The sequence below is a fragment of the Notothenia rossii genome (assembly GCF_949606895.1).
Source record: "Notothenia rossii genome assembly, chromosome: 4".
NCBI classification, from domain to species: Eukaryota; Metazoa; Chordata; class Actinopteri; order Perciformes; family Nototheniidae; genus Notothenia; species Notothenia rossii.
Genome location: NC_136902.1, coordinates 8,397,046 through 8,423,543, shown reverse-complemented (window position 1 = coordinate 8,423,543; position 26,498 = coordinate 8,397,046). Strand labels below are relative to the sequence as shown.

The 26,498-nt window shown below is 38.5% G+C and overlaps 3 protein-coding genes across 11 annotated transcripts in view; 2 read left to right on the top strand and 1 right to left on the bottom strand.

Annotated features, from left to right (window-relative positions):
* Positions 1–25,434, bottom strand: part of LOC307036210 (polymeric immunoglobulin receptor-like) — a 120,031-nt gene extending 94,597 nt beyond the window's left edge. The window contains exons 1-7 of one of the 3 annotated variants that reach the window (XM_079676299.1): positions 25,293–25,434; positions 24,626–24,949; positions 23,684–24,007; positions 23,396–23,521; positions 23,008–23,118; positions 22,466–22,491; positions 20,627–22,022 (exon numbers count right to left, since the gene is read on the bottom strand). In XM_079676299.1, coding sequence (XP_079532425.1) covers positions 21,852–22,022; positions 22,466–22,491; positions 23,008–23,118; positions 23,396–23,521; positions 23,684–24,007; positions 24,626–24,949; positions 25,293–25,335 — 1,125 coding nt within the window. In that variant the 5' untranslated portion in view covers positions 25,336–25,434 and the 3' untranslated portion in view covers positions 20,627–21,851. Of the gene's footprint in view, positions 1–20,626; positions 22,023–22,465; positions 22,492–23,007; positions 23,119–23,395; positions 23,522–23,683; positions 24,008–24,625; positions 24,950–25,292 lie in introns of those variants that run through there. The other 2 variants (XM_079676301.1, XM_079676300.1) reach the window with 2 other exon arrangements.
* Positions 2,361–12,499, top strand: LOC307035365 (uncharacterized protein). 6 transcript variants are annotated; one of them, XM_079674568.1, is made up of 8 exons: positions 7,223–8,635; positions 9,336–9,689; positions 9,926–10,081; positions 10,155–10,247; positions 10,727–10,764; positions 10,856–11,005; positions 11,447–11,520; positions 11,631–11,749. In XM_079674568.1, exons 1-7 carry the CDS (start codon positions 8,596–8,598, stop codon positions 11,474–11,476), a joined length of 861 nt encoding a protein of 286 aa, XP_079530694.1. In that variant the 5' UTR covers positions 7,223–8,595; the 3' UTR covers positions 11,477–11,520; positions 11,631–11,749. The 6 variants fall into 6 exon arrangements, with proteins under 6 accessions (XP_079530690.1, XP_079530694.1, XP_079530693.1 ...); XM_079674567.1 differs by having other exon boundaries at positions 10,856–11,029; XM_079674564.1 differs by lacking the exons at positions 7,223–8,635; positions 11,447–11,520 and adding an exon at positions 2,361–2,459 and having other exon boundaries at positions 10,856–11,029; positions 11,631–12,499.
* Positions 16,235–18,283, top strand: LOC307038304 (uncharacterized protein). Of its 2 annotated transcripts, none has more exons than XM_079679696.1 (6): positions 16,235–16,330; positions 16,719–17,054; positions 17,389–17,538; positions 17,618–17,716; positions 17,792–17,829; positions 17,911–18,283. In XM_079679696.1, the coding sequence occupies exons 1-6, from the start codon at positions 16,288–16,290 to the stop codon at positions 18,019–18,021; spliced, it is 777 nt and encodes a 258-aa protein (XP_079535822.1). In that variant the 5' UTR covers positions 16,235–16,287; the 3' UTR covers positions 18,022–18,283. The 2 variants fall into 2 exon arrangements, with proteins under 2 accessions (XP_079535822.1, XP_079535821.1); XM_079679695.1 differs by having other exon boundaries at positions 17,389–17,544.
* Positions 25,435–26,498: the final 1,064 nt, after the last annotated feature.

Below are 26,498 nucleotides of genomic sequence, written 5' to 3'. Positions count from 1 at the left end.
ACCACTTTTTCTGAGTTGTTTGAGATCAAAAAAGGAGCTTAAAGGAGATTAATTATTATACATTAATGTATGTCTGTGTCTGCTGGAGCATAGATGTTAAGGCTAAAAGTGATAATGCTTTAGTGTTGACATTTTGGCATTTTGTACCCAAAACAACAAAAACAAACTATATGTATAATATCCTTATCCAGCTCAAAATCTCCAGAGTACACTCCTTCATTAAAACAGCAGCTTAGGTCAGCTTAGGTTCAGAGAAGTAGTGGATATTTTCACAGAGAAAATACCTTTCAAAATGTCTACAGGAACCTCTCAAACCACATTGACACACTCCACTTCTCTGTGTGTACTCTCATATGTTCCAAACACTCGTATTTTCACCACGACACAATGACACAGCTTCCTCTTATGTTTCATCATTTTACATGTTGACAGCTTCTGCTTTCATATCCCACAAATGCATTTCAAAGAAGGCCTCGGCTGTGTTTCGGGTATGTCGTCAATTTGCTGTTAGTCTAGGCCAGTGCTTCTCAAACTGTGGTCCGCGGACCACTGGTGGTCCGTGAGCGCTACAGTGGTCCGTGAGTATATTGGTAAAATTTCACATTTGAAATAAATAAATAAATGTAAGTTTTCCGCACTGTCACGGGAATATCTCCGCAATGGAGCAAGGTTAAGTTTCACTTTCAATTGCATGATGTAGCCCAGCGCAACACCTTCATCACACATGTTGCCACTTCTTTGTACCATTTTCAGGCGATTTTTAATCTTTTCTAGAAAAACGATGTGTCTTTTGATATTTGTGGAGTTAGGTGGTCCGCGAGTGTTTTTGTATTGGTTAAGTGGTCCTTGGTATGAAAAAGTTTGAGAAACACTGCTCTAGGCCTATATATTATTTTTTTCATGTCCATCCCTCGAGTAATAAGGACCAATTCTACTGAACTCTCACTCAGATAAAACTAAAATATGATTATGTTTACAATCAGTTCCAGTAAATGCACACAAAAGCAATATCTGTTTATTATATCTGTGCATGATATCATTACCGACTTCTTACCGAACTACACCAGCAGGGACGTGCCGAGGTATGGGCTATTGTTGCCCGGGCAACGGCCCGTTTCCCCTTTTTGGCTGACCTGCCCCTCTGGAGAGAGCGAGAGTTTTTTTTCCCTTTCTGTTGTGGTCGAATCAACATGATAAGCCCCCACAATTAGTATTGTAGTGTCTCGCTGCGGGAAACACACCAGCTTCTTTTTTCTACTACTACTTACTTACTTCTCCTTCTTCTTGTAATTGCCCGCATGGTAAACTCCCTCGACGGGGCCGCTCGCTCTCTTCTCTTGATCACCCTCTGAGAACACTTCACTGCCCGCTTCATTGTGGGATTTCTGCCATGTCTCTACTTTAATTTGACCATCTCTGTTATTAAGTTATGGAATACTAAATAAGTAATTAGATACCTTACACATTACTGCGCTCATAAAGAATGAATAAGAATAATGCGTATTGAACTGGTTTCATTAACTAGAGAGTTTATTTAAGGTAATTATAGAAGCCCTATTTTATCAGTATGTCTGCAATGGTCAAACTACATTGAATTGCCCCATTTTTTTCTTTAGTAGTTTCTAACATTAGATATTTTAATGAGATATGGACCGCAAAACAAAAAATGTCCCGGGTTGTCATTTTAAAAACCAAGTCACCGAATGCAAGTAGTTGCCTTAGCTTATTTTGTTATTAGATGATGATGACTGTTCAAATTAGTTAATGTAATAATCGTTTTGGTCTTATATTTTCTTTCGGGGGGGAGGCCCTTTTTCCAGTTTAGAGCAATAGCCCCTCCAAATGTCTGTGCACGTCCCTGTACACCAGTGATGAAACTAACCAAGTACATTAGCCAAGTTTTGTACTTAGAATACAAATTCATGTATCATTTCTGAAATGACTGAAATACATTTTTAATTCACGCTATATGCTGTGATGCTTAATGTTACATTGATTATTTGTTTTTATTGAGGGCAAACATACTTTATTATTGTATTATTTTGATTCAAAGATACTGCAGCAATGGACAATACTCTGTTCTTAAAAAACACATCATTTACAAAAAAACTTGGACTAACGTTGAGCTGCCAAAAAAATTCAAAATTACCAAAATTAGTTAAAAGAGGAATTTGATTGCACTGTGAAGATAAACGTGACATGTATGCCACTTCATGTTACAAACAAACACAGTTCAAATGTCAATCTTCTCTAAATGTTCTAGTAAATGACTTGCAGTTAAAAAAAGTATCTAAAATAAGAAGGGAGGAGAGTTCAGGGTGTCGTGTGTTGGGAGGACGGACTCCATCATTTAGAGAAGTGAACAGTTCCTGCTTTGGCAGACGGAAGAAAGCAGCTTTAAATCATCAGCGCCTCAAACATGAACGCCCGTCACTCTCTGATCTGCCTCTTCTTCCTCAGTGAGTACGATCACTTACTGTTCTCGTAAATGTGTCTCTTTTAAACAAGTTATTTTTGTTTCTTAACTTTTTTTTAATTAACAGTCCGTTAAACGTTATAGTGGACGGTAAACGGCTTCTCTGTTTCCTCACATCTCGTATCAGTTTAACATGTCGTTGGTTTCTGTGGTTACAAAAGGACAATAGGGGTTTGAGTCACTGTGGTGACATACGTACTTCTATAAGTAAAATAAGAAATACTTGGTAACATTCATACATTAAAACCCCATTTCAGAGTTTATAGATGTTCTACTAATCTACTGTGTATTTTCTACTTTTTAATGTTGTTTTAATTATTTTTGAGATGTTTAAATTCTAGAATGGTTTATTTCTACTCTTTAATTTCTATTTATGTACAATGTCTTGTTTTGTTTTTTTATGCTGCTGCAACGCAACAATTTCCTAATTTGGGATCAATAAAGTACCTCTTATCTAATCAAAGTACAAAAGTATTATGATCCAAATGTACCTGATTTAGTAAAAGTTGGCTTCTTGTTATGCCGGATGTCACATTTCAGAATAATGTGGGTTCATCACTTTAATGTTTTATCTGGTCAAAGTGGAGCTCATTTAAAAATCTCACCAAGGGATCAATAGTTTTATCCGTATTTATTAAATGAATGATAATGTATTTGTTGATCATATTTTGTATTTCTAATTTGAGTCTGCAAAGTAACTTAAGTAATCAAATATAGTATAATTAAAGTAAAAGTAGCAGAAAATGAAAATACCCAAGTAATGTACCGGTAGCTCAATATTGCACTTAAGTACACACCTTGAGTAAACGTATTTAGCAACTTTCCAACGCTGGAATTACTTAAATATGTCTTTTATTGAGATTACTATTGACCTTCCTCAATCAGAAAAGACCCTATTATCTGAGAGTAACAACTGTTTCTGTTTCATTCATTTTCTTCCCATAAATATTAGTTTATTATATTTCTGCATTGTTTTCCAAATAAAAATGCATTGCAGTAGTTTTTGTTGTATTTTGGAAGTAACACATCAGTAATAAATTCACCAGTTGATTCAAGACCCAGGTCCTGTTTACCCTGTTGTTGTTTATTAATATTGACCCTGAACATTATCCCTGACGTATTGTTTACGTTTTAGGTTTGCATTGCAAATGATCATAATGTCAGATTTTTGTATCTTTTTGTATCTCTTTGTATTTGTACCCTTTACACTATGGATTGTAAATGCTGCAGAGCAATTTCCCTCGGGATAATAAAGTGTATATTATATATTCATATTTCTGTTCATATTGACACGCAGCTCCCAGTTTGACTCTGTGGTTCTGTGAAGGATCTATGTAACTGAAATCAGACTGCAGTGTATTACAGGAATCAGTCCATCAAAGTTGATTTACATAGCCCAATATCACACATTTGTCTCAGGGGCCTTTACAGTTTGTACAGAAATATAGAAAATGTTCAGGAATATAGTAACTATTGATTGCTCTTCTTTCCATCAGCACTGAGGGATGGAAACAGTGGGCTCACCAATGCACAGAACCTCGACCGTACAGAAACTGAAGGAGGAAACATCTCAGTTAGATGCTCCTTTATTCTCCGTGGAGGAAAGAAGCTCTTCTGTAAGGGAAAATGTAAAGAAGGAAATATTCTGGTAGAAACGACCGGAGACTCAGCTCAGAGAGGCCGATACAGCATCAGATATGTGGAAGGAGCTTTTCCAACACGTCCTACAATTCTGTATGTGAGCATCACAAAGCTGACTAAGTCTGACGCAGGACGGTACCAATGTGGTCTGGAGGAACGATCTTTTCCTGTCTTTGACTCACACCAGGACTTTGAGATCAGAGTTACAGAGGGTGAGTTTTCTACTGGCAGTTTTGGATTTAATTGTTCACTGACACCTGCTGATGTTTCAAATAACCCAATATGTTTAGTGTTACAGTTATATTTAGAGCTGCATATTTTAAATGCTCCTTTTATAAAAAAATGGTATCACTTTACAATAAGACTAACCTTATAAAGGATTCATAATTAGGTTATGAATCAGGTTGTAAACACTTTATAAATCATTAAGAACTATTTATAAACCACTTCGAACAGTTTTCATGCATCAACACAGGCTCACTATTTTGCAAGATGACTAAGCCTTATATTGGCTACTTAGCAAGAATCAACTCAGTGACCAACAGATACCAAGGATGCTGGCTGATGAAGGAGACGAAGTTAGCTAAGTAGCCAATATAAGGCTTAGCAGTACAGATAAATGTGGGCTCACTATTTGGCAAGCAACCGGTCACAGTTGCCCTGTTTCTTGTGTCTTATTAAGGATTTATAAAGTGTTCACAACCTAATCAATAAATGAATTACAAACTATTCGTAAACCCTGTATAAGGGTAGTCTTATTGTAAAGTGATACCAAAAAAATTGTTAATCTGCTACACACCCAAAAACCACTACAAACATTACAGCTAATTTAAATATTGTCGCACAAAACATTAATTAACGTCTTCATTTAACGGTTGATTTTAATTATTTATTTTTATTTTGCATTTCCTTTTGTTTCACATCTCCAACATCTTCAAAACCAGAAGTGACTCCGCGACCTTTTCCAACACCAGCCCCATCAGCCTCCCCACTGACCACCACTCAAAGTCTGAGCTCCGTACCTTCCTCAGCCTCCCCTGAACGCACCACTCAGAGTCTGAGCTCCGTACCTTCCTCAGCCTCCCCTGAACGCACCGCACCATGCAGCCTCAACAGGGACAGACAGCTTTAGATGGTCACGGTACTTTTAGTTTGATGTTTGTGTTTATGGACCAGGAAGTATCCGAGTAAACAAGGTTTTCTTCTGCTCTCAGGTGTGGTGCTGTATGCCGGTCTGATTCTGCTCGTCATGTTCATCGTACTATCGGTTGCGTTGCTGATATTCTGCAGGAAGAGAGCCAGGAAAGGTGAGGCTAAAGGAAACACACACGCATCACAACGGCCAAAACAAATGGACCTTTTGCAACTTATTTTGAACACACTGCTCTAAAAGTCAATAATGTTATTTGATCATTTCCCTCGTAACATCTGTGATAATATGACATAACTATTGACATTTAGATTTAAACATTTAACTTTAATACGCTTTCTAAATAGCACACTTCTGTGATCTGAGCTTTTTTGACAAATGGTTGTATAGATCGTTTACTTAAAAATCACTCACCGATTCCGATTGTCCGTAAAACCTTTTAGTTTTCTTTATTTGTTCTAAATGTTTCAACTTGACTTTTAAGTTGAATGTTTTCTCAAAATGTGTTGTTTAACAGGCTGAGTTTATCCCTGTGTCTGGATCCTCTCTATTCATCGCACTTCAGTTCCACAGTCACATTTCTAATACAACAAATACCTGTCTCTGATGCTCCTGAAGACTTCATCTGTCATGTAACCAGGGCTCATTTAGTGTTTACAGTACTGATATGAGGCTGTGGAATTGAAGTGACATGGGGAGAGAAAAAGGGAATTCAGAAACTCCGCTAAACTCAATTTGAATAGTTTAGAACAGACACGAAGAGTATTTTAGAAAAACAATGTTGATCAGTGGGTTGGTGTTATATACACACAGAGGTAGATTCACAGCTCATTCATCTTTTGGTTGCTTTTTAACCCAAAAAGGAGTTCAGCTCTGCCCAAAATCTTACGTTTTTTCTTATAAAGTTGTGTTTTTGAAGCTCATGAACTGCATTTCTTTCAGAACCTCCTGTGGAAACTGGGTATGTTTCTGATACAGAGGTGAGTTCGAGTAAATCTGGGACATCAGATGTATTCATGTTTGTAAAACCAGCTGATATCAATACTAACCTGTTCTCACTTCCTGCAGACTAACCGACTGGAGATCAGAGAGATGGACAAAGGGCGCAGTTCTCCTCCTGCAGAAACATCCACCATTTACTCCTACGTCAAACCAAACCAACCAAACAGAGTCCAATCCACAGACGAGTACAGCTTAGTCACTGCAGCCACTGCTCAGAAGGAAGTAAGTCAGAAGTGTGGGAGGGGTTTAGGTTTTCAGCTACACACACCCTAAATAAACTTGAGAGGTTTTAATTAACAGGTGATGGGTTAGATTTGATCACACTTGACAAAAGCCATCTTTCTATCTCACACTGAAAGACGACAGACGATATGACAAATGAAAGTGTTTTTTATTGTACAGCAGAGGACATATTTTAAATGAAACACATTTGGTTTTAAACTAACTTAATCTACTTACATATGAACAATGTGTTCATCAAGAGACAAAAGTAACAGAAAACAGAAAGAGGAACCAGGCCAGGTCATATCTCAATACCATGCTCAATACACAAGCTTCCGTTGATCTTAACAGGAAGTCCTCGGTGTGGAGGTGTGATGGGGGGGGGGGGGGGGGGGGGAGGAGGAAAAAGTGCTGTATAACATTTTCGGGTTGATAAAGCAAAAATAGATTTGTACATAAAACCGAAAACATGAAGCAGTACACATCCTGAAATGATGATCATGTGACAAATAACGATTTATTTGTTTTCTTGCAGGCTAAAGATGACCTGGATAATCTCAACTACTCAGAGGTGGATTTCTCAAAAAGTGGCGCTGCCCCGCTCCACAGCGCCCCCTGTGGCTACACAGATAACGTCCTCTACTCTGTTCCTCGGGTAGCACAGAGCTCCGCCGTTAGCCACGCAGAAGACGCTTCACCTCCTCTTTACTCCACTGTTTCTTTCCATCCGCTGTAGCTTCAAATCTGTCATTTCCAAATGTACTTTCTCAGTGACCGACAGGTGAACACAAAGCTGTGTAATTACGCATTTAAAATGTATCTGGTAAATAACTTAAAGGTCTCCTATCATGCAAAATGCACTTTTTAATGTCCTTTAGGGAACTCACGAAGTGTCAGAAAATGAAACCGTCTCTCTTTTTCTCCGTACCCACATCTCTAAAAACGGGGGCACAACGGAGCTGATCCAGATGTGCGTCCGATATGATGTAATATTGGAAATGTGGACCCACGGCCCTATCAGAAACGTTACTATCATAAAAAATGCACGACGTGTTTTGGACGTAAAATGGTCTTTGTTTACATTAGCAAGCACGGCTAACACTCAGAGCTAACGCTAATGGAGAGAGTATGTGTAAAAAAGCAGGAAATAAAAGAAAGGAACTCACTTTGTGGTAAACCCGCAAGAAAGAAAGCATTTGAGCTCCATACTGTTTCAGAGATAATCCTTGATGTGGTTTGGAACATGATGGCGTTTAATCACGGGAGCTTTTCTTCTGAGCAGGCATTAGCTCCCCCTCCTCTTTTTTTTTTTTTCAAGCTAAGGGCCCACAATCAGCGTTTCTCTAACAGCTGAAACAGAGGGATATGAGGGATGTCTAAAATGCATGATCTGTTTGGTGTTTTGAGCAAAACACATCATAGACATGTTTTTACATATTTGTATAAATCTGAGACCCAGAATATATGCTTAAAAATAGCATGACAGGAGATCTTTAAAAGAACTAAAGTTATTAGAGTTTAGTTAACTTTTTTGATTTTGTTTGAAAATATAATACCAAACGCTGTCAAAAAAGTAAATGTATTTAAAAAAAATTGAAAATGTAAAGTATCAGATATTTGTATAAGTTAATGTGTTTCTCTGCATCTGAAGAAATGTGTATATTTATTTACTGCAGCCAAATGTTCTATTTATTCTGTCTTTTTCATAACTATATTTATTGTGTTTAGTTGATAGCTCTGAGCATTGTCAGATTACTGTCAGATTAACAATTCCTTGTCAATAGCATTTACACATAAATATAAATGTATATGTTGTTGAAGCTGAGAAAACCTGTAGATTAAATAAAAGAAAATGGACACTCTGGACTCAATGATGGCAAAGTGCTTATTATGACAGCTATACAAATATACTTGTACACACATATGAAATGATTACTGCATTAAGTTACAACCAAGTCCAGCTTTAATGTAAATCCACACTTGAACACAATGGCATGAAAAAGTAGAGTTCAGACTGTTTGGAGGTGGACTCACATAATTTAGAGAAGTGAAGCAGTTCCTGAAGACAGAAGAGAAGCAGCGGTAAACCATCAGAGACTGAAACATGAACGTCCGGCACACTTTGATCTGCTTCCTCCTCCTCAGTGAGTGTGTCTATCAGTCTCTCTTTTGTTTTACTGTTATTGAGCTTTATTCAATAACAATCAGTCATCTAAAATGTTCACTGCATTGTCTTGTCATCATCCCATGTCAGTCCAAACACATGTTGGTTTCTGTGGTTAAATATGATGCTCAGAGTTAGTACGAGTGCCTTTTTTAAAATGCAGATTATTACAGGTATCAGTTATATCCTCAAATAAAAGCAATTGGTAATTTGCAGTCAACTATTGTTCTTTTGGTTTTATAGTTGCCTTTTCTGTTGAAGAGCCAAGTTATTTTTCTGTCGCTTCAGCCCCAATAATAGCTTTGTGATCAAAAAATATTAGTTCCCTTTATTTGAAGCAGCTAAAGAGGAAGAACTGCAGCAGTACACATCTTTTAGCGGTCTGTTCACAAACTGAGAGCTGTTGTTTTATAAATGCATTTTAAGCATTTCACATACTTCATCACAATAAAAACTTTTTTAAGTTTCTAATGAACATTAAACAGTCTATTTTGTTAAAGATCTCTTCTGCTTTTTAAGTTTGATCTAATATATTCATATTTCTGTTGGATTGAGTTATAACAGACTGCATGAACTGGGCAGCTCCCAGTAGGATCAATGCATGATGAATGTAACTGTGAAATCAGACTGCAGTGTATTACAGGAATAAAGTTACCATTGACCGAACATCTTTCCAACAGCACTGAGGGATGGAAACAGTGGGCTCACCAACGCACAAAACCTCGACCGTACAGAAACTGAAGGAGGAAGCATCACAGTTTCATGCTCCTTTACTTTCCGTGGGGGAAGGAAGCTCTTCTGTAAGGGAAAATGTGAAGCAGGAAACATTCTGGTAGAAACGACTGGAGACTCCGAACAGAGAGGCCGATACAGCATCAGATATGTGGAAGGATCTTTTCTACAACGTGATACAATTCTTTTTGTGAGCATCACAAACCTGACTAAGTCTGATGCAGGACGGTACCAATGTGGTCTGGTCAGATCTGGACTTGTCGCTGACTCATACCAGGACTTTGAGATCAGAGTTACAGATGGTGAGTTTCTCCTGGGAGTTTTGATTTATCTGTTCATTGACACCTGCTGATGTTTCAAATAAAGCAATATGTTCAATGTCACAATTATATTTCGAGCAGCTCCTTTTATAAAACACATCCGAAAACCACTATGAACATTACTGCTAATTTAAATATTGTTTCACAAACATGAATTACCGTCTCCATTTAACGGAATAATTCGATTTATTTGTTTAGCATTTCCCTTTGTTTCACAGCTCCAACCTCTTCAAAACCAGAAGTGACTCTCCGAACGTTTTCAACATCAGCCTCCCCACTGACCACCACTCAGAGTCTGAGCTCCGTACCTTCCTCAGCCTCCCCTGAACGCACCACGCGGCCTCCACAGCGACAGACAGCTTCAGATGGTCACGGTACTTTTAGTTTGTTGTTGTTGTTTATGGACCAGGAAGTGTCAGAGTAAACAAAGTGTTCTTCTGCTCTCAGGTGTGGTGCTGTATGTGCGTCTGACTCTGGTCGTCATGTTCCTCGTACTCTCAGCTTCTTTGCTGATATTCTGCAGGAAGAGGGCCAGGAAAGGTGAGGCGACATGAAACCCACGGACATATAACAAACTAAAATATAACCTTTTCCAACTAATGTGACCACCTGGCTCAAAAACTCTCAATGTTTCTAGATAATGTCCCCTGGTTTATCCACAAAATAAGAACTATTTACATTTAAATTATTTACTTTTACTTAAATACACTTCATAATTAGCTATTTTATCAACTCAATATGCCTCTAAATCTAAAGAAATCTGAAAAACGGCTTGTCGTTGTTTTCGTTTGGTCTAAATTATTTTACTTGACTGTTTAACTTAATTTTTTCTCAAAATTGTTTGTTTAAACTGAGTTTATCCCCAGTGTTTACCGATGTTTCCTTTCTGTTCATGGCACTTCAGTTCCACAGTTACATCTCTGTGTTGTCATGCAACCATGGACGTTAGGTGTTGTATTGAGATGTATGAGCAGTTAAAAATAATTTGATCTGATATCCCTTACCTGCGTTGTCTACAGATCCTCCTGTGGAACCTGAGTATGGTGTTGACACTGAGGTAAGATGGACATTTATCATGGACATTTCAGATATACTATATTTTCTGAAACCAGCTCATAACAAAACAAATCTGTTCTCACTTCCTGCAGGCTAACCAAGTCTATGAAGACGTCAGAGGGAGCGGTTCTCCACCTGTATTAATATCTACCAATTACTCCTACGCCAAATATACCAAACCAAACCGAGTGGAAACCACCGACGAGTACAGCTTCGTCACTGCAGCCACTTCTCAGAAGAAAGTACGTGTGGGAGGGTTTTCGGTGGTAAGCTTCACACATTTTAGAGGTTATAATTAATAGGTGATGGTTTCGATTTGTTCACAAGCTGTTTCTGCACATCAAACACAAATACAGCAGTTGAAAAATATGAATTGACATTTTTGTTTGTATTACGCTTTATGACATGGCCTTAGACAAATGGAAAATGTTATTTCAGAAAAGGAAGTATTTCTGCAGTGGCAAGAAAGAGAAGATTGGGGACATTTGCTTAAAGATGTGTTTTCAAACAAACTTATACCTCAAACTTTTCATATTTAAAAGGAAAAGCAGGTTTTACAAAAAAAATAAACAAAGAAAGATCTATGTGTACTTTTAAATCAAGACAGAAGAGTACCATGAAACAGAAACAGGATCCAGTTTGTGATCAAACCCCAAGCCTCAAGCTTCCGTTGGTTTGAACAGGAAGTCCTCGGACTGAACGTGAAGGTGTGAGGGGATGTACAGAAATACAGATTTCCATGAAACAATATGTGCAGGTAAAAACTGAATCCACGAAGCATTACACATCCTGGAAATATGCTCACAAAACATGTCGGTAAACTAAAAAACAAGCTCAAGTGATAAAGTATACTTTGTTTTCTTGCAGACTAAAGATGACCCGATTAATCTCAACTACTCTGAGGTGGATTCTTCTAACAGTGGCGCTGCCTCGCTCCACAGCGCCCCCTGTGGTGATAACATCCTCTCTGCTCCTCGGGGTGGAAGCGCGCTCTGATGTTAGCCACGTTTCACCTCCTCCGTACTCCACTGTCACTTCAGATGTAGCTGTAACTGTTAATGTAATTTATTTGTGGGAATCAACCGTAAACTATCATTCAAAGCTCATATTAGTTCATTGGTGATCGATTTAAAAAATATTCTTCTACAGTGTGTTACAAAATGTAACACCAAACAGCACTAACATGTTAAGGTATCCAAAAGTTAAACTTAAAGAAAAATGATTATTTGCATAATTACATTTTATCTGCAGAAATGTATATATTTTGTATTGCAGTTAGATTTTATATTTATTCTGCATTTATTGAATATTCATATATAGTTGGTGTGATATGGGGATATCTAGTCATCATGAGAATAACTGTAGTGTCCAAAATCATATAGAAATGAAACAGACAATTAACTTAAAATAATAAGCGCTGAGGAGCTAGTTAGCGGAACTTACGCAGGGCAATGATCCAGGTTCAGACAAGAGTCTCCGATCATTTTATTATGATCCAATATCATTAAAATGAACAGGTTTCCTATGGTTTGTTCATTAAGCCTTTCCTATGGCTTCCCTTTTTTGTGGCTGGAAAAACTGTGCCTATACTTAGACCCTCCAGAAATGATGCGGGCTAAAATCCTTGATTATGCGATTAAACATGCGGGGTTTTTATGTGATTTTATGCTGTGAAATTGCGGGAAGTTGCGAAATATGTGGAAATTTGCGAAAAATAATAAATGTGTTTTTAAATATTGGGCTGTCTTATTTATTCTCTCTCACACACAACCTGCCACTAACGTTAAACCCCTTTCCTATTCAATTAAACACATTCAATGTTTATTTATTGTAAAAGCAATTGGGCTATTTTAATCTCTCTCACTCTCTCTAACTCACACACACACACACACACACACACACACACACACACACACACACACACACACACACACACACACACACACACACACACACACACACACACACACACACACACACACACACACACACACACACACACACACACACACACACACACACACACACACACACTTCTCCGCCTCATTCTGTTTTCATTTACTCGTTCATTATCTGACCAGCTTCAATCTTGTAGGCTACTCACTTCGTTTCTTGTAGCCCTCGAAAGGGTTTTGGAGGTTGATGCCTCGTGAACGTGAGTTGAATGGCTTTCTTGTCCGCAGCAGCAGAAAGCATTTTCGAATGTTTGAATGAATCAAAGTGGGTTGTCACCGTCAATTTTCTCTAAGACTTATGCTCCAACACACAGTTGCACGGGGTGCAGAATAGTTTCCCCCCACTTCCGTGAAAGACATCGGGGTACTGCTTTGCCCGGTCTTTAGCAGAAATGTTCGTCGGTAAATGAGATGGATCAGATTTTTTCATCTTGGTGTTTTCTCTCTCGTGTGAGTTCCACACGTTCACTCTACGGTGTTGTTTACCTTCTGTGATGCGCGAGCTGATGACGTCGCGTCATCATCATCACTACTTAACGTCAAGACGAGTTAACTTTTTTTTTTTTTTACTTTGTGTGGAAAAATGCGGGGATTATGCGGCCTTTTGATAAATATGCGGCCTTTTAAAAATCTGCGCCATTTTGCTGATTATGCGGTAAATTCTGCGATTGCAGAATCGCGTTTTTCTGGAGGGTCTATCTAGTGCGCTGGCCTACCACCTGTCTCTAATATATACAATTACCAGGTGCTCTAATCACCCAGTGCCCAAAACTGCCCTCAAAATAAAAGCATAGAAATAACTAAGAATACATTTACTATAAACACTATAAACAGCAAGATAATACATGTTTAAGTATTAAATAATATAAAGAGAATAGCTCCAACAATAGCCTTTAAGGTAAAAAGAAAAACGAAACAAAAGAAAAGTAATTTTTTTTTTTTTTACACCTTTTTGCCTTTATAGCATGCAGGTCCAATACATTGAAAACAGGGCAAAGAGTCGTGGGCCAGCCTCGCTATGGGTGGCACGCTCCACCAGCTCACTAGCTACTATTTGACATAATGATCATATCGAAATGATGATTTAACATTGGCCGTTTTCCGGCAGCAATAACCATTATTGTTGTGTCTGCACAACTCACTGAATAATCTTTGTGATTCAAAAAGTTTAACTAAATCAATGACTTTTAGTTTGTATCATGCAGCGATTTAAATAAGTTATGGTAAGCGTGTGAATTATACGCAGAAGAAAAGGGAAATGAACAACATAAAGTAATTCAACATGTTTTTAAGATGCCTTTAAGACTATGCTGAGACTTCTTACGATGAAGTCGAGTAAATTCACACTCTCGCCACAGCGCTCCCTCTGGGTATTCTGAAAATGCCGTCTATTTCTTGGCTGCTGCTTTTGTCTCTCCAGTGTGTGACGACCCCTCCACACCACTAGGCGTTCCGTGGTCTCTCTCTCTGTTTACAGCAGGGGTCGGCAACCCCTGGCACGCGTGCCAGCATTGGCACGCGGCACCGTAACCAGTGGCACACTAGGAATAAGTGGAATAAGTGTGCAAAAATATTTAAATTGTATTTTCGGATCCTGATCGAGACCGCCGCCAGAGCTTGTCTCCCCGTTACCTGCAGAAGGAAGCCATGCACGTAACGCACCCCCGCTCTCTTTAACTCCAAGCGAATTTCTGCCTTTTTCCTCCGTGGTCTACAGCTGATCGTTTCACCACGGAGGAAAGCACTTCACTAATTGCCGTAGGCCTACACATAAGGAGCTGTACAAATGCCGCAGTTTTTGCGTGGCTGTGTATTTAGTTGAAAGCCCTGTGGCGGACTGGACTGTCGGCTCCCAGACCGTATCGAGGAGGGCAGAAGCAACAAGCTTCAGGTTCAATAACCCACTTTAGCTTAAATGACTGGAGAGAGGCAAGCTCTTCTTGGGAGGCCGTTGCATTTATTTAGCTGTTCTTCTGTTTCACCAAATACATCAAAGACCTCTGTTTTCCTGCTTCCTCGTTTCACTTCCAGAAACATACACACGTTCCCTCACTGTCGCTCTACCATCCACAAACACACATGCAAAAGCCACACCCCCCTCTCTCTCTCTTAAAGGGAAAGCGATCTCATCTCACTCTGCATGACCCTAATACAGGTGTGCTCTGGAGAATCACAGAACGGACGATCGTCCTTATTATTATGCCGTTTAAACCAATTATTTAAATGTGTTTGTTAAATTCATCATGTAAGTTGCACTTACAGGTCCACACAATGCTTCCAGCGAGGCTCCCCCGCCCTCCTGCTGATAGTTCACGAGCGTCAAGCTCCGGTGCTGTGGGGCCGGCGTTAACCTGATGAGCTGCACCTGCGTGAAAAGGTCTACAAGAAGAGAGCCCAGCCGGATACGTCTCTCTCACTCCTCTGGGCACTCACTCCGGGCCAGCCTCGGGGATCTGTTGCTGGTGCCGCGTCTTCTATTTTATTTATTTACAAATAAACGTCTTTGTTATTCATACCCCTCGTCTCACCTCCCCGCTTTATGTTGCAGCCCAGGAGCCGGGTTGTAACCGTTGTAACAAGTGTGACCTGAAATGTGTTTTAATAAAGCACACATTTTTCTGTCTGTGCTAGCTAATACGTCCATAATTCAAATATTTAAAGAAATGTATTCACAGATTTCTCACAGCATGCATTATGGAGGAGAAAAGGTGCACCAATTTGTATCAGTTAAAGGAATTATCTGTTTTTAATCACAAAATAAAAATTAAGAATCACTAAAAGCTGTGTCTAAAGAATCTTTTTGAGCCAAATGTTTTTTTTATTCTCTTAAAACACAAACACTATTTGTTGGGGAATAATTCTCCTTTACTCCTAGATATCTAACCTTTTTGCCCTTTGACGTTTATGACCAACCCTGATTCCTGTTATCTCCCCTACGGAGTGGGCTGCTTCAGCCAAAATGTTGTTGTTCCCAGTTTATAACCGGTCAACTCTCGGTCACAAATGGTTTATGTTTGTGAGAACGCTGGCTTCGAGGCCATAAGGGTCAGACGCAAGTGATTCAGTGTTCCCAGCTGTTTAGTCTATCTCCCCAAATATGTTGATTACTCTCTCTGAACTAGTTAAAAGGTCTATCGAGAGAGAGGCTCTTCAGAATTGACGTGGCAACCCTCCCGTGCAGTCACCCGTGTCTCCTTCATGAGTCGGTGATTCCCACTGCATTGCTACACAGAAGATTCCCCCACACTATTAAATATATGTAAACAACAAGAAGTGTTTGAGAGGGTGCAAAACTGTCAATGTTTTGACTAATAAAACAGAAACAAAGGACTCAATGATGGCAACACATGTAATTATTTCACAAAATGATTACTTAATTCTGCAGAAACCACATCCAGGTGTAGTTTTAATGTAAAATCACACATAAACTTGAAGATTCATGCAGGACCAATTAGAGTTCAGTGTGGTGGATGTATTTAGAGCAGAGGGACTGCATCCTTTTTAGAAAGGTGAAGCACTTCCTGTTTTGTGCAGACGAGAGGAAGCGTTAAACCATCAGAGGCTCAAACATGAACGTCTGGCTTGTCGCTTTGGTCTGCTTCTTCTTCCGCAGTGAGTACGCACACTTAAAATGTATATCAGTCTCTATTGTTTACTCTTACTGTTCTTTATTTAATCTGCAGTCGGTCAGCTAAAGTTTTCACTGCATTGTTTTGTTGATTGTATCATCTCATATCAGTCCAACAACAGTTTGTTGGTCTCTGTGGTTTAACCATTGACTATATATAAATATAGAGTTCAACATGTTAGTATGAATCTCTTTTGAAGCATTACAAATGTTTCAAACTGAAATTAGTTGTAGAAAATGTGATTTTAAAATGTTATGAATTTTAATTAATTCAAATCCTGATCTTTTTAATTGTAAAACAGGATATGTTATATGTTAAACTGCAGCTGCATACATGAGTACATAACTATTCATTGATCTTCTTTTCAACAGCACAGCGGGATGTAAACAGTGAAAGCGTCGTCCGTACAGGAACTGAAGGAGGAGACATAACAGTTTTATGCCCCTTCTATTTATCCGGAAAGAGGAAGATCTTCTGTAAGGGAGAGTGTGGAAAAGGAGACACTCTGCTCCAAACCACCGCCGACACGGCCCAGAAAGGCAGATACAGCATCAGATTTAAAGAAGGGACTGCTTTTCCGTATTCTGATACAGTTCTGTATGTGGGCATCACAAAGCTGACTAAGTCTGATGCAGGACGGTACAAATGTGGCTTTGGCCGAGTGTTTTCACCGTCATACGTGGAGTTTGAGATCGGAGTTGAAGATGGTGAGTCTTTTCTAGATAGGTTCGATTTATCTGTCCCTTGACCTTGGCTGCTCTTCTAAATACCACAATATGTTCAGTGTAACACAATACTCTGAACACTGATAAATGCTCCTTTAAACACGAACATTCATCTGTGAAACATATGGTAACCTCAGACGTCACACACTTCAGTTAATTTAAATGTTGTTGCACCAAACAATTTATATCTTGTGCATTTAGTCATATGATTAGAAATACACTGATACATTTACATTTAAATCCATGTTATTTATAGCGCCAAGTTATTTTTACAATCAGTATCTGATTGTCTTTTGTGTTTTCTTTTGTTTCACAGCTCCAACCTCTTCAAAACCAAAAGTGACTCTCGGACCGTTTCCAACATCAGCCTCCACACTGACTATCACTAAGAGTCTGAGCTCCGTACCTTCCTCAGCCTCCCCTGAACGCACCACGCAGCCTCAACAGGGACAGACAGCTTCAGATGGTAACAGTACTTTTAGTTTGTTGTTTGCGTTTATGGACCAGGAAGTATCCGAGTAAACAAAGTGTTCTTCTGCTCTCAGGTGTGGTGCTGTATGTGCGTCTGACTCTGGTGGTCATGTTCCTCGTACTCTCAGCGTCTGTGCTGATATTCTGCAGGAAGAGGGCCAGGAAACACAGAGGTGAGTTCACAGGAAAACAAACACAGAACAAAAGCAATCGTTTGGACCTAATCTTCTGAATTTGATGTATTTTAGAAACTGCTGATGAAGCTGATTATGTCAATGTCACAGAGGTGAGTTTGAGTTCATCTCAGTGTTTGTAATGTTTGTGCAAACAGCTGATATTAATACAAACCTTTCCTCACGTCCTGCAGGCTGACAGAGAGTGTGAGGAGGACAGAGGGAGCAGATCTCCTCCTGTAGAAATGTCTGGTCTCTCCACTTTCCACTGCAGACACTTCTCAGAAGACAGTAAGCAACACTGAGACATCTTTCTTCTTCGTGAGACACATTAAAAAAAATGTGTCTCAAAAATGTGTTCTAAAAATGGTTAAACATCAGTGCATGTTGGAGTATCCTGCTGCCTTCTAAGAAACAGGAACCAAGCCGGTGTAGGGTTATTTTTATAGCCACAATTTTTAAAGCAAGACAAAATGTTGTTTTGAAATTCCATGAAAAAAAGATGCATCACTTTTAAACGATTTATGTTAAAGGAAGGATGTTTTAAAAAAAAAAACACAAAATAAACAAATTAAGAAAAATGGTGATGTGTTCGAAGATGTTTTTTTATAAGAAGTGTCATGAATACAAAATTATAAACACTATTTTCAAATTTTTAAACAAGAAATGTAGTATTTGAAGCTAGTAACCTGGTAGTTTTAAAGTGAAGTTTACATGAAGTTACAACCAAGTCCAGTTTTAATGTGAAACCATACATATACTTGAATATAATGGCATGAGTAAAGTAGAGTTCAGAGTGTTTGGAGGAGGACTCTCATCTTTTAGAGAAGTAAAGCAGTTCCTGAAGACAGAAGACAGGCAGCGTTAAACCATCACATCCTCAAACATGAACGTCAGGCACACTTTGATCTGCCTCCTCCTCCTAAGTGAGTACATTAACTAAATATTTCTATCAGTCTCGCTTTTACTTCTACTTTGTGTTTTGTATTTATATTTGGTCAGTTAAAGTTTGCACTGCACTCTCTGGTGAGTGCATCATCTCATATCAGTCCAAAAAGCTGTTGTTGGTGTGGGGGAAACTTGCAGGGCTGGAAGACTCTCCCAGGCGGGGAGGTTACGTTTTGTAACCCTAGTTATATAAGCACAGGTGGAGCCCTCTACTTGGGGCCCTGTCTGTCCTATGCCGCTCGCTGAAGAGGGTGTAGGATGACAGTCAGGAGGCGAGGCCGCCTTTTATACAGTGAGCTAGCGCGTGCATTCAGGTAGGCCCGCCCCGAGGGGCCGGCTACGTTTATAGATATCTCAGTTGATGAATGCTCACATAGTATGGTTGAGAGGTAGTACCCATAGAGTCCAGTAGAGGGCTCCGCCTGTGCTTATACAACTAGGGTTACAATACGTAACCCCCCGTCTGTGCCTCCTTTAAATAATTACAGCAAATACTGAACTACATTTACACATTCACTAACAACAAGCTGCACAGATAAATCACAGTCTAACAGGCATTGGATCTGTGGATATTGTCATCGCATGAAACGGTTTCACAAAAGCAAGTATGACATTATTGGACAATCATCTTTAAGTTTGTCTTTAACTTAGCATTTATGATGCGATAAACCTATTTAATGGCATACAACATAGTAGTAGCTCCATTACGCATTAAAACGTTTTCTGTAAAATATAAAGTTAATATGACATTAAAATAAAACATCAGCCGCTGCAAAGTTTTATTTCAGACTTTATAAACACACTTACATATGTACCCATAAACAGTCAATGTGTGTACACTGTTAAGTATACAAATATATTAAGTAGAACAGAGAGTTGAACTGTTCATACATTCAGTCAAACTAGAAGCTGTTACATTTGAGTTTCCTGTCGTAAAATAAACACAAGTATTTACATTAGTTGATCACATTTTTTAAGTCAATGCAGTTCAATTTGCTGAATTAATTTTTCAAACAAACCATAAAATGTTGAAATCTCCAGAAAAAGCAAGTGAATGAACCCTGGAGTTCTAAATCTAAGAGGGCATATTGACGGATTAATCAACCCTGAAGTCAACAAAAGCATGCATTTGCAGAGATTTCCTGAGAAAGATTTATTTTGGGAGCCTCTAGCAGGTTTCTCAGAGAACGCTTTTTGCTAATTGTGTTAGAGAGGTAGTTTCCTGTGTGAAGTGTCAGCAGCACCAATGTGAATACTACAAAGTGAAACTAAAAACTAACCTGGCTATGAGAAATGTATTTGAAAGTGTATGTGTTTGCAGGATTGTTACTGAATTTGTATCCTCATGGTTGATTGCAATTATATTGTAAAAAGTTTTGGATGAAGGTAAAATGTAAAAAAAAGTTGTGGATTAAAAATACATTAGGAATATGCTCATACGTTTTTTTATATTAAATACAAATAATGTGACTCATACTCATGGCTGGTCACACCTTTACCCACACAAACAAACAAACACCTGATGGTCACACAGCTGGGGGAGTCTAACATTAAATACAGAAAGGAAGATGACGTTATAGAGAAATGACAGAACTACAAAGTGTACTCACTGAGGACGAAGAAGATCAGACTGTGGCAGACGTCCATGTTCCAGTCTCTGATGGTTGAACGCTGTCTCTCTTTCTTCTTCACTGGCAAACCAACACGTTTTCACTTCTCTAAAACATGGAGTCCCTGCTTAAAATAAAACACTCACAGCTTGAATCTCCCCTCCAACACCTGCATGTGTATCACGTATGGTTTCACTTTAACACTTTGTAACTTAATGCAGCAAATAATATATTTTGCTTTTAACATTTACGTTATTAAATGATTGTGAAACACATTTCAGAAATAATTTGTTTAAGACAGGGGTATCAAACTCAAATACACAGTGGGCCAAAATAAAAAAATGGGTACTAGTCGAGGTTCAATGTTTATTGCAGAACGTATTGAAATGAACTTATTGCACATATTAAACCTGGAACTAACAAAGCTTAAATGATTGCCAATAAAAACAACATTAAACATTAAATAATCAGTTGCATTCATTTCTTATGGCTCTATCTGCAGAGTCATTTCTTATGATTACATTTTCCCAGAGGCCAACAACAGCTTCAAAAAAACTATTTCCCTCAAAGAACAAACCAAACATGCCCTGTTGTCTCAAGAAACAAAGTGCAGAAGGAAACATCCATTAAACTCAGTGTGCTGCTCTGTGATGCTAGCTCAGATACTTGGCATCTCATCTTGGGTGCAAGTTCATCAATGTTTGGGCTCAGGCTCTGAGCTGAGGAGACCCTCAGGATTGAGTGAAGGTGTGCGTGCAATATACCGGCGGGCCAGATCTAATAGTAATTAGAAATTATCCTGCGGGCCGAAATTAAACCAACCAAGGGCCTGATTTGGCCCCCGGGCCTTGAGTTTGATACATGTGGTTTAAGATCACCTTTATTTTCATCCCAAAGAAATTGTTTTGTGCAGCAGATGCAGTACAGAGCAGGAAGAATGCTAATATAAAAAACAATATAAAAAATAAAACTCTATAAAACATATATATATATAAACAATACTAACAGGTTAAAAGTCTGACACATTATACAAAAGTATGAGGAGTGGCATATTGTATCCCGTACTGACCACATCTATAGTTTCATATCTATTTATTTATATTCCGCTTTAATTAAACATTTCTGTAAATGAAGCCTTTAACCAAAATAGTTAATTTAATAGTCAAAGCTAATTCAAAGCAACATATCTTATGCTAATCTGATAACTTGACTAGAACAGTCTATCTTACATGAGATAACTTTAATACCATATCAAGTGTAATAAAATGGACTTTATAAATAAATTGAAGCCATAAAAGAGCTTTTTACATTAAACTACAGATCATTTAGCTGAGGCTTTTATCCAAAGGGACTTACAATAAGTGCAACCAGCTTTGACCTGAAGCAAACTGTTGAAGCGGCACATTTGTGAACTAGAGCAGAGCTGGACTGATCATCACATGAGCAGGTCATTCAGAGCAGGTTTGAAATAAGTAAATGGTTAAATAATCGTACATATTCCCACAAACATCTCTCTGTTTCAGATTATTTACGCGGCTGCTTAATTCACACCAGCTTCTTCTGCCAGACTGTGAGAGTTATTGGGGGTCATTAACAGTAGAGTACAGAGCGGGCTCATCAGAGCTAGCTTCCACCCGAGGAACAGAGTAGATAACACACTCAGCGTCACCGTGGAAACCGCTGTGGGACGAGCCGACGCTGACAAATTTGATCTCAGAGTAGGTGAGTCGACTCGGGTCGTCTTCAGCCTGGAGTAAAAAACATTGCTTTATTAAACATGTCTTTAACAACAGAACAAAACAAGCAACTGGACTTAGTTGTGAAGTTACGTCATCAAAACAAAAAAAAGTTGTGTTTGTTTAGGTCTTTTTTCCATATTTACACATATTATATTCCTGCAGACATTGTCCGAAATTAATCAAATCTGGCATCTAGGTAAAGATGAATAGAACGCAGCAACAGGTGCAAAAATGAAGCCCTACCGAGCGAAGGTTTTGTGATCCCAAAGTTAGAATTGCATAACTTTTATCGGTGTATTTTGTAAACTAGCTGCAGCTAAATTGTTGTAGTAATCATTGGTTTTGGCTCAATTTGTGTTTATCTGGAGATTTCACATACTGTAGATGCTTGTACACTTTGTTGGTCTACAGAAAACTGAATTAATATGATGCTCAGATTTTCACAAACTCACCTCCCGTTGTGTTTCCTCACGAGGTTCTGAAAAACACAACAGTACTTTGAGAAAAAGACAGTTTTTCAAACATGACATCACACATTGCCCATTTGAACCAATATTTAGGCCAACCGTTAAGATATCAGTAAAACAAGATGAATGGATGTGTTTTGAGTTCGTAAACAACAGAATATAGAGTAGTATATTTAATCATTAACCACCCTGCCAAATTTAAATTACTAAAGAACATTGAAAAAGTAAATAAAATAAAGTTGAAATGAAAAAATAACAAGCTATGGCTTTACATGTTTCTAAAATGCATATTCACTTTTTTTAAAAAGCCACTTATTCTTAATGCTGTAAATGAATATCCGTACACCCAATCTGGTGTTGGGGGAAGGACATCATTTTGTGTGTGTGTGTGTGTGTGTGTGTGTGTGTGTGTGTGTGTGTGTGTGTGTGTGTGTGTGTGTGTGTGTGTGTGTGTGTGTGTGTGTGTGTGTGTGTGTGTGTGTGTGTGTGTGTGTGTGTGTGTGTGTGTGTGTGTGTGTGTGTGTTACCTGGTTCCTCACTTTTGTCTTTACAAATCCTCTTCCTGCAGAATACCAGCACAGACAGTGATGACACGATGACCAGGACGACCAGAGTCAGACGCACAAACAGGACCACACCTGTGGTTTTAAGAAGAGTTAAATGTAAACCATGACATCTCAGACTAAGAGTACCCATAATCCATTTGGTTATTCAAGGGGGGGACAGGTTATCTTTAGGTGAAGACAAAAGGTCAAAAGTATTTGCCATATACTGTCAAAATATTTTGAACGCTGGGAACCTGATTTGGAGGTTCTGCATTTAATTTTGTAAACTTTTGGACATGCTGATGTTATGATCTTTTATGTCTCATAAGTTGTTTAAACGCTATCTAGGAAACACAGTGTGTGGGTGTACCTTTAATTGTTTCAGAGTGCTTGGTGGTTTTAGGGAAAGCTGGTGAAGATGTGGAGCTTTCACTTTGGTTTGTTGTTTCTGTAGAGGCTGATGGGACGGATGATGGAGGAGTAGAAGTGGTCAGAGCTGTGAACAAAAATAAGCGAGAAGTCCTGATGAGAGAAATGAGATCCTCCCGAGTGTCTGTGTGTGTCAGCTGAACTGAATTGAGAGTTTAAAACATCAGCAGCTGTCAGTGAAAACTTCAGAGACAAGAACAAACATTTTCATTATCAAGCAGAAACTCACCATCAGTGACGATGAGCCTAAACCTCTGGTATGGATCTTCAGAGTCAGGTCTGTCCAGACCACACCTGTACCATCCTGAGTCAGACTGGATCAGCTGTTCGATGCTCACAAACAGAAAAGAAGTTGAAAATCTATGAGTATATCTGATCCTGTATCTGCCATTTTCCTTATCTGCACTACTAGTTGTTTCAACAAGATTGTGTTTTCCTTCACATTCTTCCTTGCAGAAGTATATCTTGGTCCCAGAGTGAGTAAAGGAGCATTCAACTACAATATTCCCTCCAGTTCTAGCATCGATTGTTTTTTCTGCACCAACAAGTTTTGCTGTTGAAAAAAACAAAAAATCAATAGTTACTATGTGTAGTTTACAAATCGTAGTTTCATTATTTATACTGTAACTTTGTATATTTTCAAGTCCATACATTTTCCAAGGAGATTTTAGCAATAAGGTTAACTGATAATTCAATATGTGAACTTTAGGCAGGAGATCTTTTGACATTTATTTTGAAAGTGTAATTTATTATTATGACTTACCCTGAGTTACCCTGAGTTCATTTGCTCATAACTTCCCTAAAACATGACTTATCTAAACACTTCTGCATTAACTGTTCTTGAGAAAAGAGGAGCTCGTCTCTTTGTGCAGAAGTGTTTTAAATGGTGAGGTTTAAGCAGAATGCATGTTTTAGGGAAGTACTGAGCATACAGTAAATGACATTTGGATTATACAGCATTAGTTGTGAGAGAGTTAGTTAACAGATGTTTGTAATATATTTTGGCTATTGTTAAATATGGCCTCCAGTTCATAATATATTTCACATTCATTAAGACTTTTCTCCATTTTGGGATTCTTTGTTCACGGTGGAGTCACGCTAGAAAACGTCTTCTTACTTTAAAACTGTTATTTAGACAAGGGAGAAGATTACATTTTTAGTAGAAACTCACCATCAACAACGATGATTTCAATATACTTGTATGAAACCTCTTGTGTAACCGCAGCACACCTGTAGCGTCCTGAGTCAGACTTGGTCAGCTGAGTGATGGTCACAAAGGAATATCCACCTTCATAATCAATCCTGTATCTGCCTCTCTGAGCTGGGGCATCAGTTGTTTCAATGAGAATGTCTTTTTGTCTACATGGTTCCTTACAGAAGAACTCCCTGCTTCTATAAGAAGGAGTGAAGCATTCAACTCTGACCTCTGCTCCTTCAGTTACTGAATAGACAGAGTGTTGGGCACTGACGAGACCGGTGTTTCCATCCTGCAGAGCTGAACAAAAGATGAACAAAAGATTAACCATCGTTAGTAGTGGGCAGTACTTCCTGTAAGATGCTGCAGTCTGGTCACAACACTTCCTGTTTCACATGAACACAGATCCTCAGAGTTAAACCACAGTCTGTGACTGAAGATCACCATCAGCACTGCAGGTTAATGTGACCGTTTGGTCTGAGACCTTTATCCTTTAGACACAAAGACTACATGCAGTCTTCATCTCTTACTTTAAGAGTTACATTAACGCAAATCCTAATAGTACATCATCTTTTATTTCTTATGTCCACACCACTTCAACAATTATTCAATTACTAAAATGAAAATAAAATGATGTACTCACAGAAGAGGAGGAAGAAGCAGATCAAAGTGTGAGAGACTTCCATGCTGAGACTCTGATGGTTTACCACTGACTCTCTTTCTTTACTGGTTAACCAGGAACTTGTTACTTCTTTAAATGATGAAGTCCCTCCTCCAAACACAACACAGCTCTCCTGTCCTCCCCAACGCAGAAACACTATGGTCTAAAAATACTCCATTGAAAATAATGAATTCAAAATGTCACTTGGGTAAAAGCACAAAAGTATCAAGTATAGAAACATCTATAAAATAATCACTATGCATAAAAGCACATTTCAAAGTGTTATCATAGAATATTTGGTTTAATGATCATTTAATTTTTTGTTGTAGTTTATATAGAGCCAATTTTAGATACTTTGAATGCTGCTGGTTGTATACTCGTACAACAGCTTTCTGCGTCAGATCATCATGTTTTGTAGATCAACACGTATGTAGCCTCAGTGTCAAATCCTCACTTCACCTGTTAAATAAATGTAGTCGATCAAAAAGTTAAATATTTTCTTGTAAATCAAGTTGATTGGAAATATAAAATGTATTAGTATTACATTTGAATACATAAGTAGAGTAGAAGTAAGGTATGTCATCATTGCACTTCGGATATTGAGTTCAAATGTGACCTCTGCCTGGTGTCTTCTCCGTCTCTGTTAATGTGCTGTTTACATTGAAGTGCAGTTTGTTCTGCGAACGCTAGGTGTCGCTCTCACTACATGTGTTTATCTTCCTCTTATAATTGTAAGGCTGGATAATCATGGGTTGTTGTAACTATCCATGTATGAATCCTTGGTCTGACACCATTTTGGGATTGGCAGATAAATCCTGTTTTTGTGTTTATTGTGTAACATGAAAAGACAACTATGGTATTGCTTGTTTAATATTCAAGCAGGACAAAATAATGTCTTCATTTTACATTTGAATGCAGTCTTGAAGTTCACCTGATGAACATTAAAGGTAACTTTCCAGTTACAGAGGAAGTTGTATTTGTCATGATCAGTTTGTGGTCTCCAGCAGAACTGAAACAACATATTTTTGACAAATAACTCAGACTGCTATAGGTTTTTTGTTTTTTTAATGTCGTTGTGAGTTTATCTACAGCACAAGTTCATCTGTGCGTCTCCGGGCACTCTAACTCAGGGATGCCAAACATACGGCCCGCGGGCCGGATCCGGCCCGGGAGGCATTTCAGCTTGGC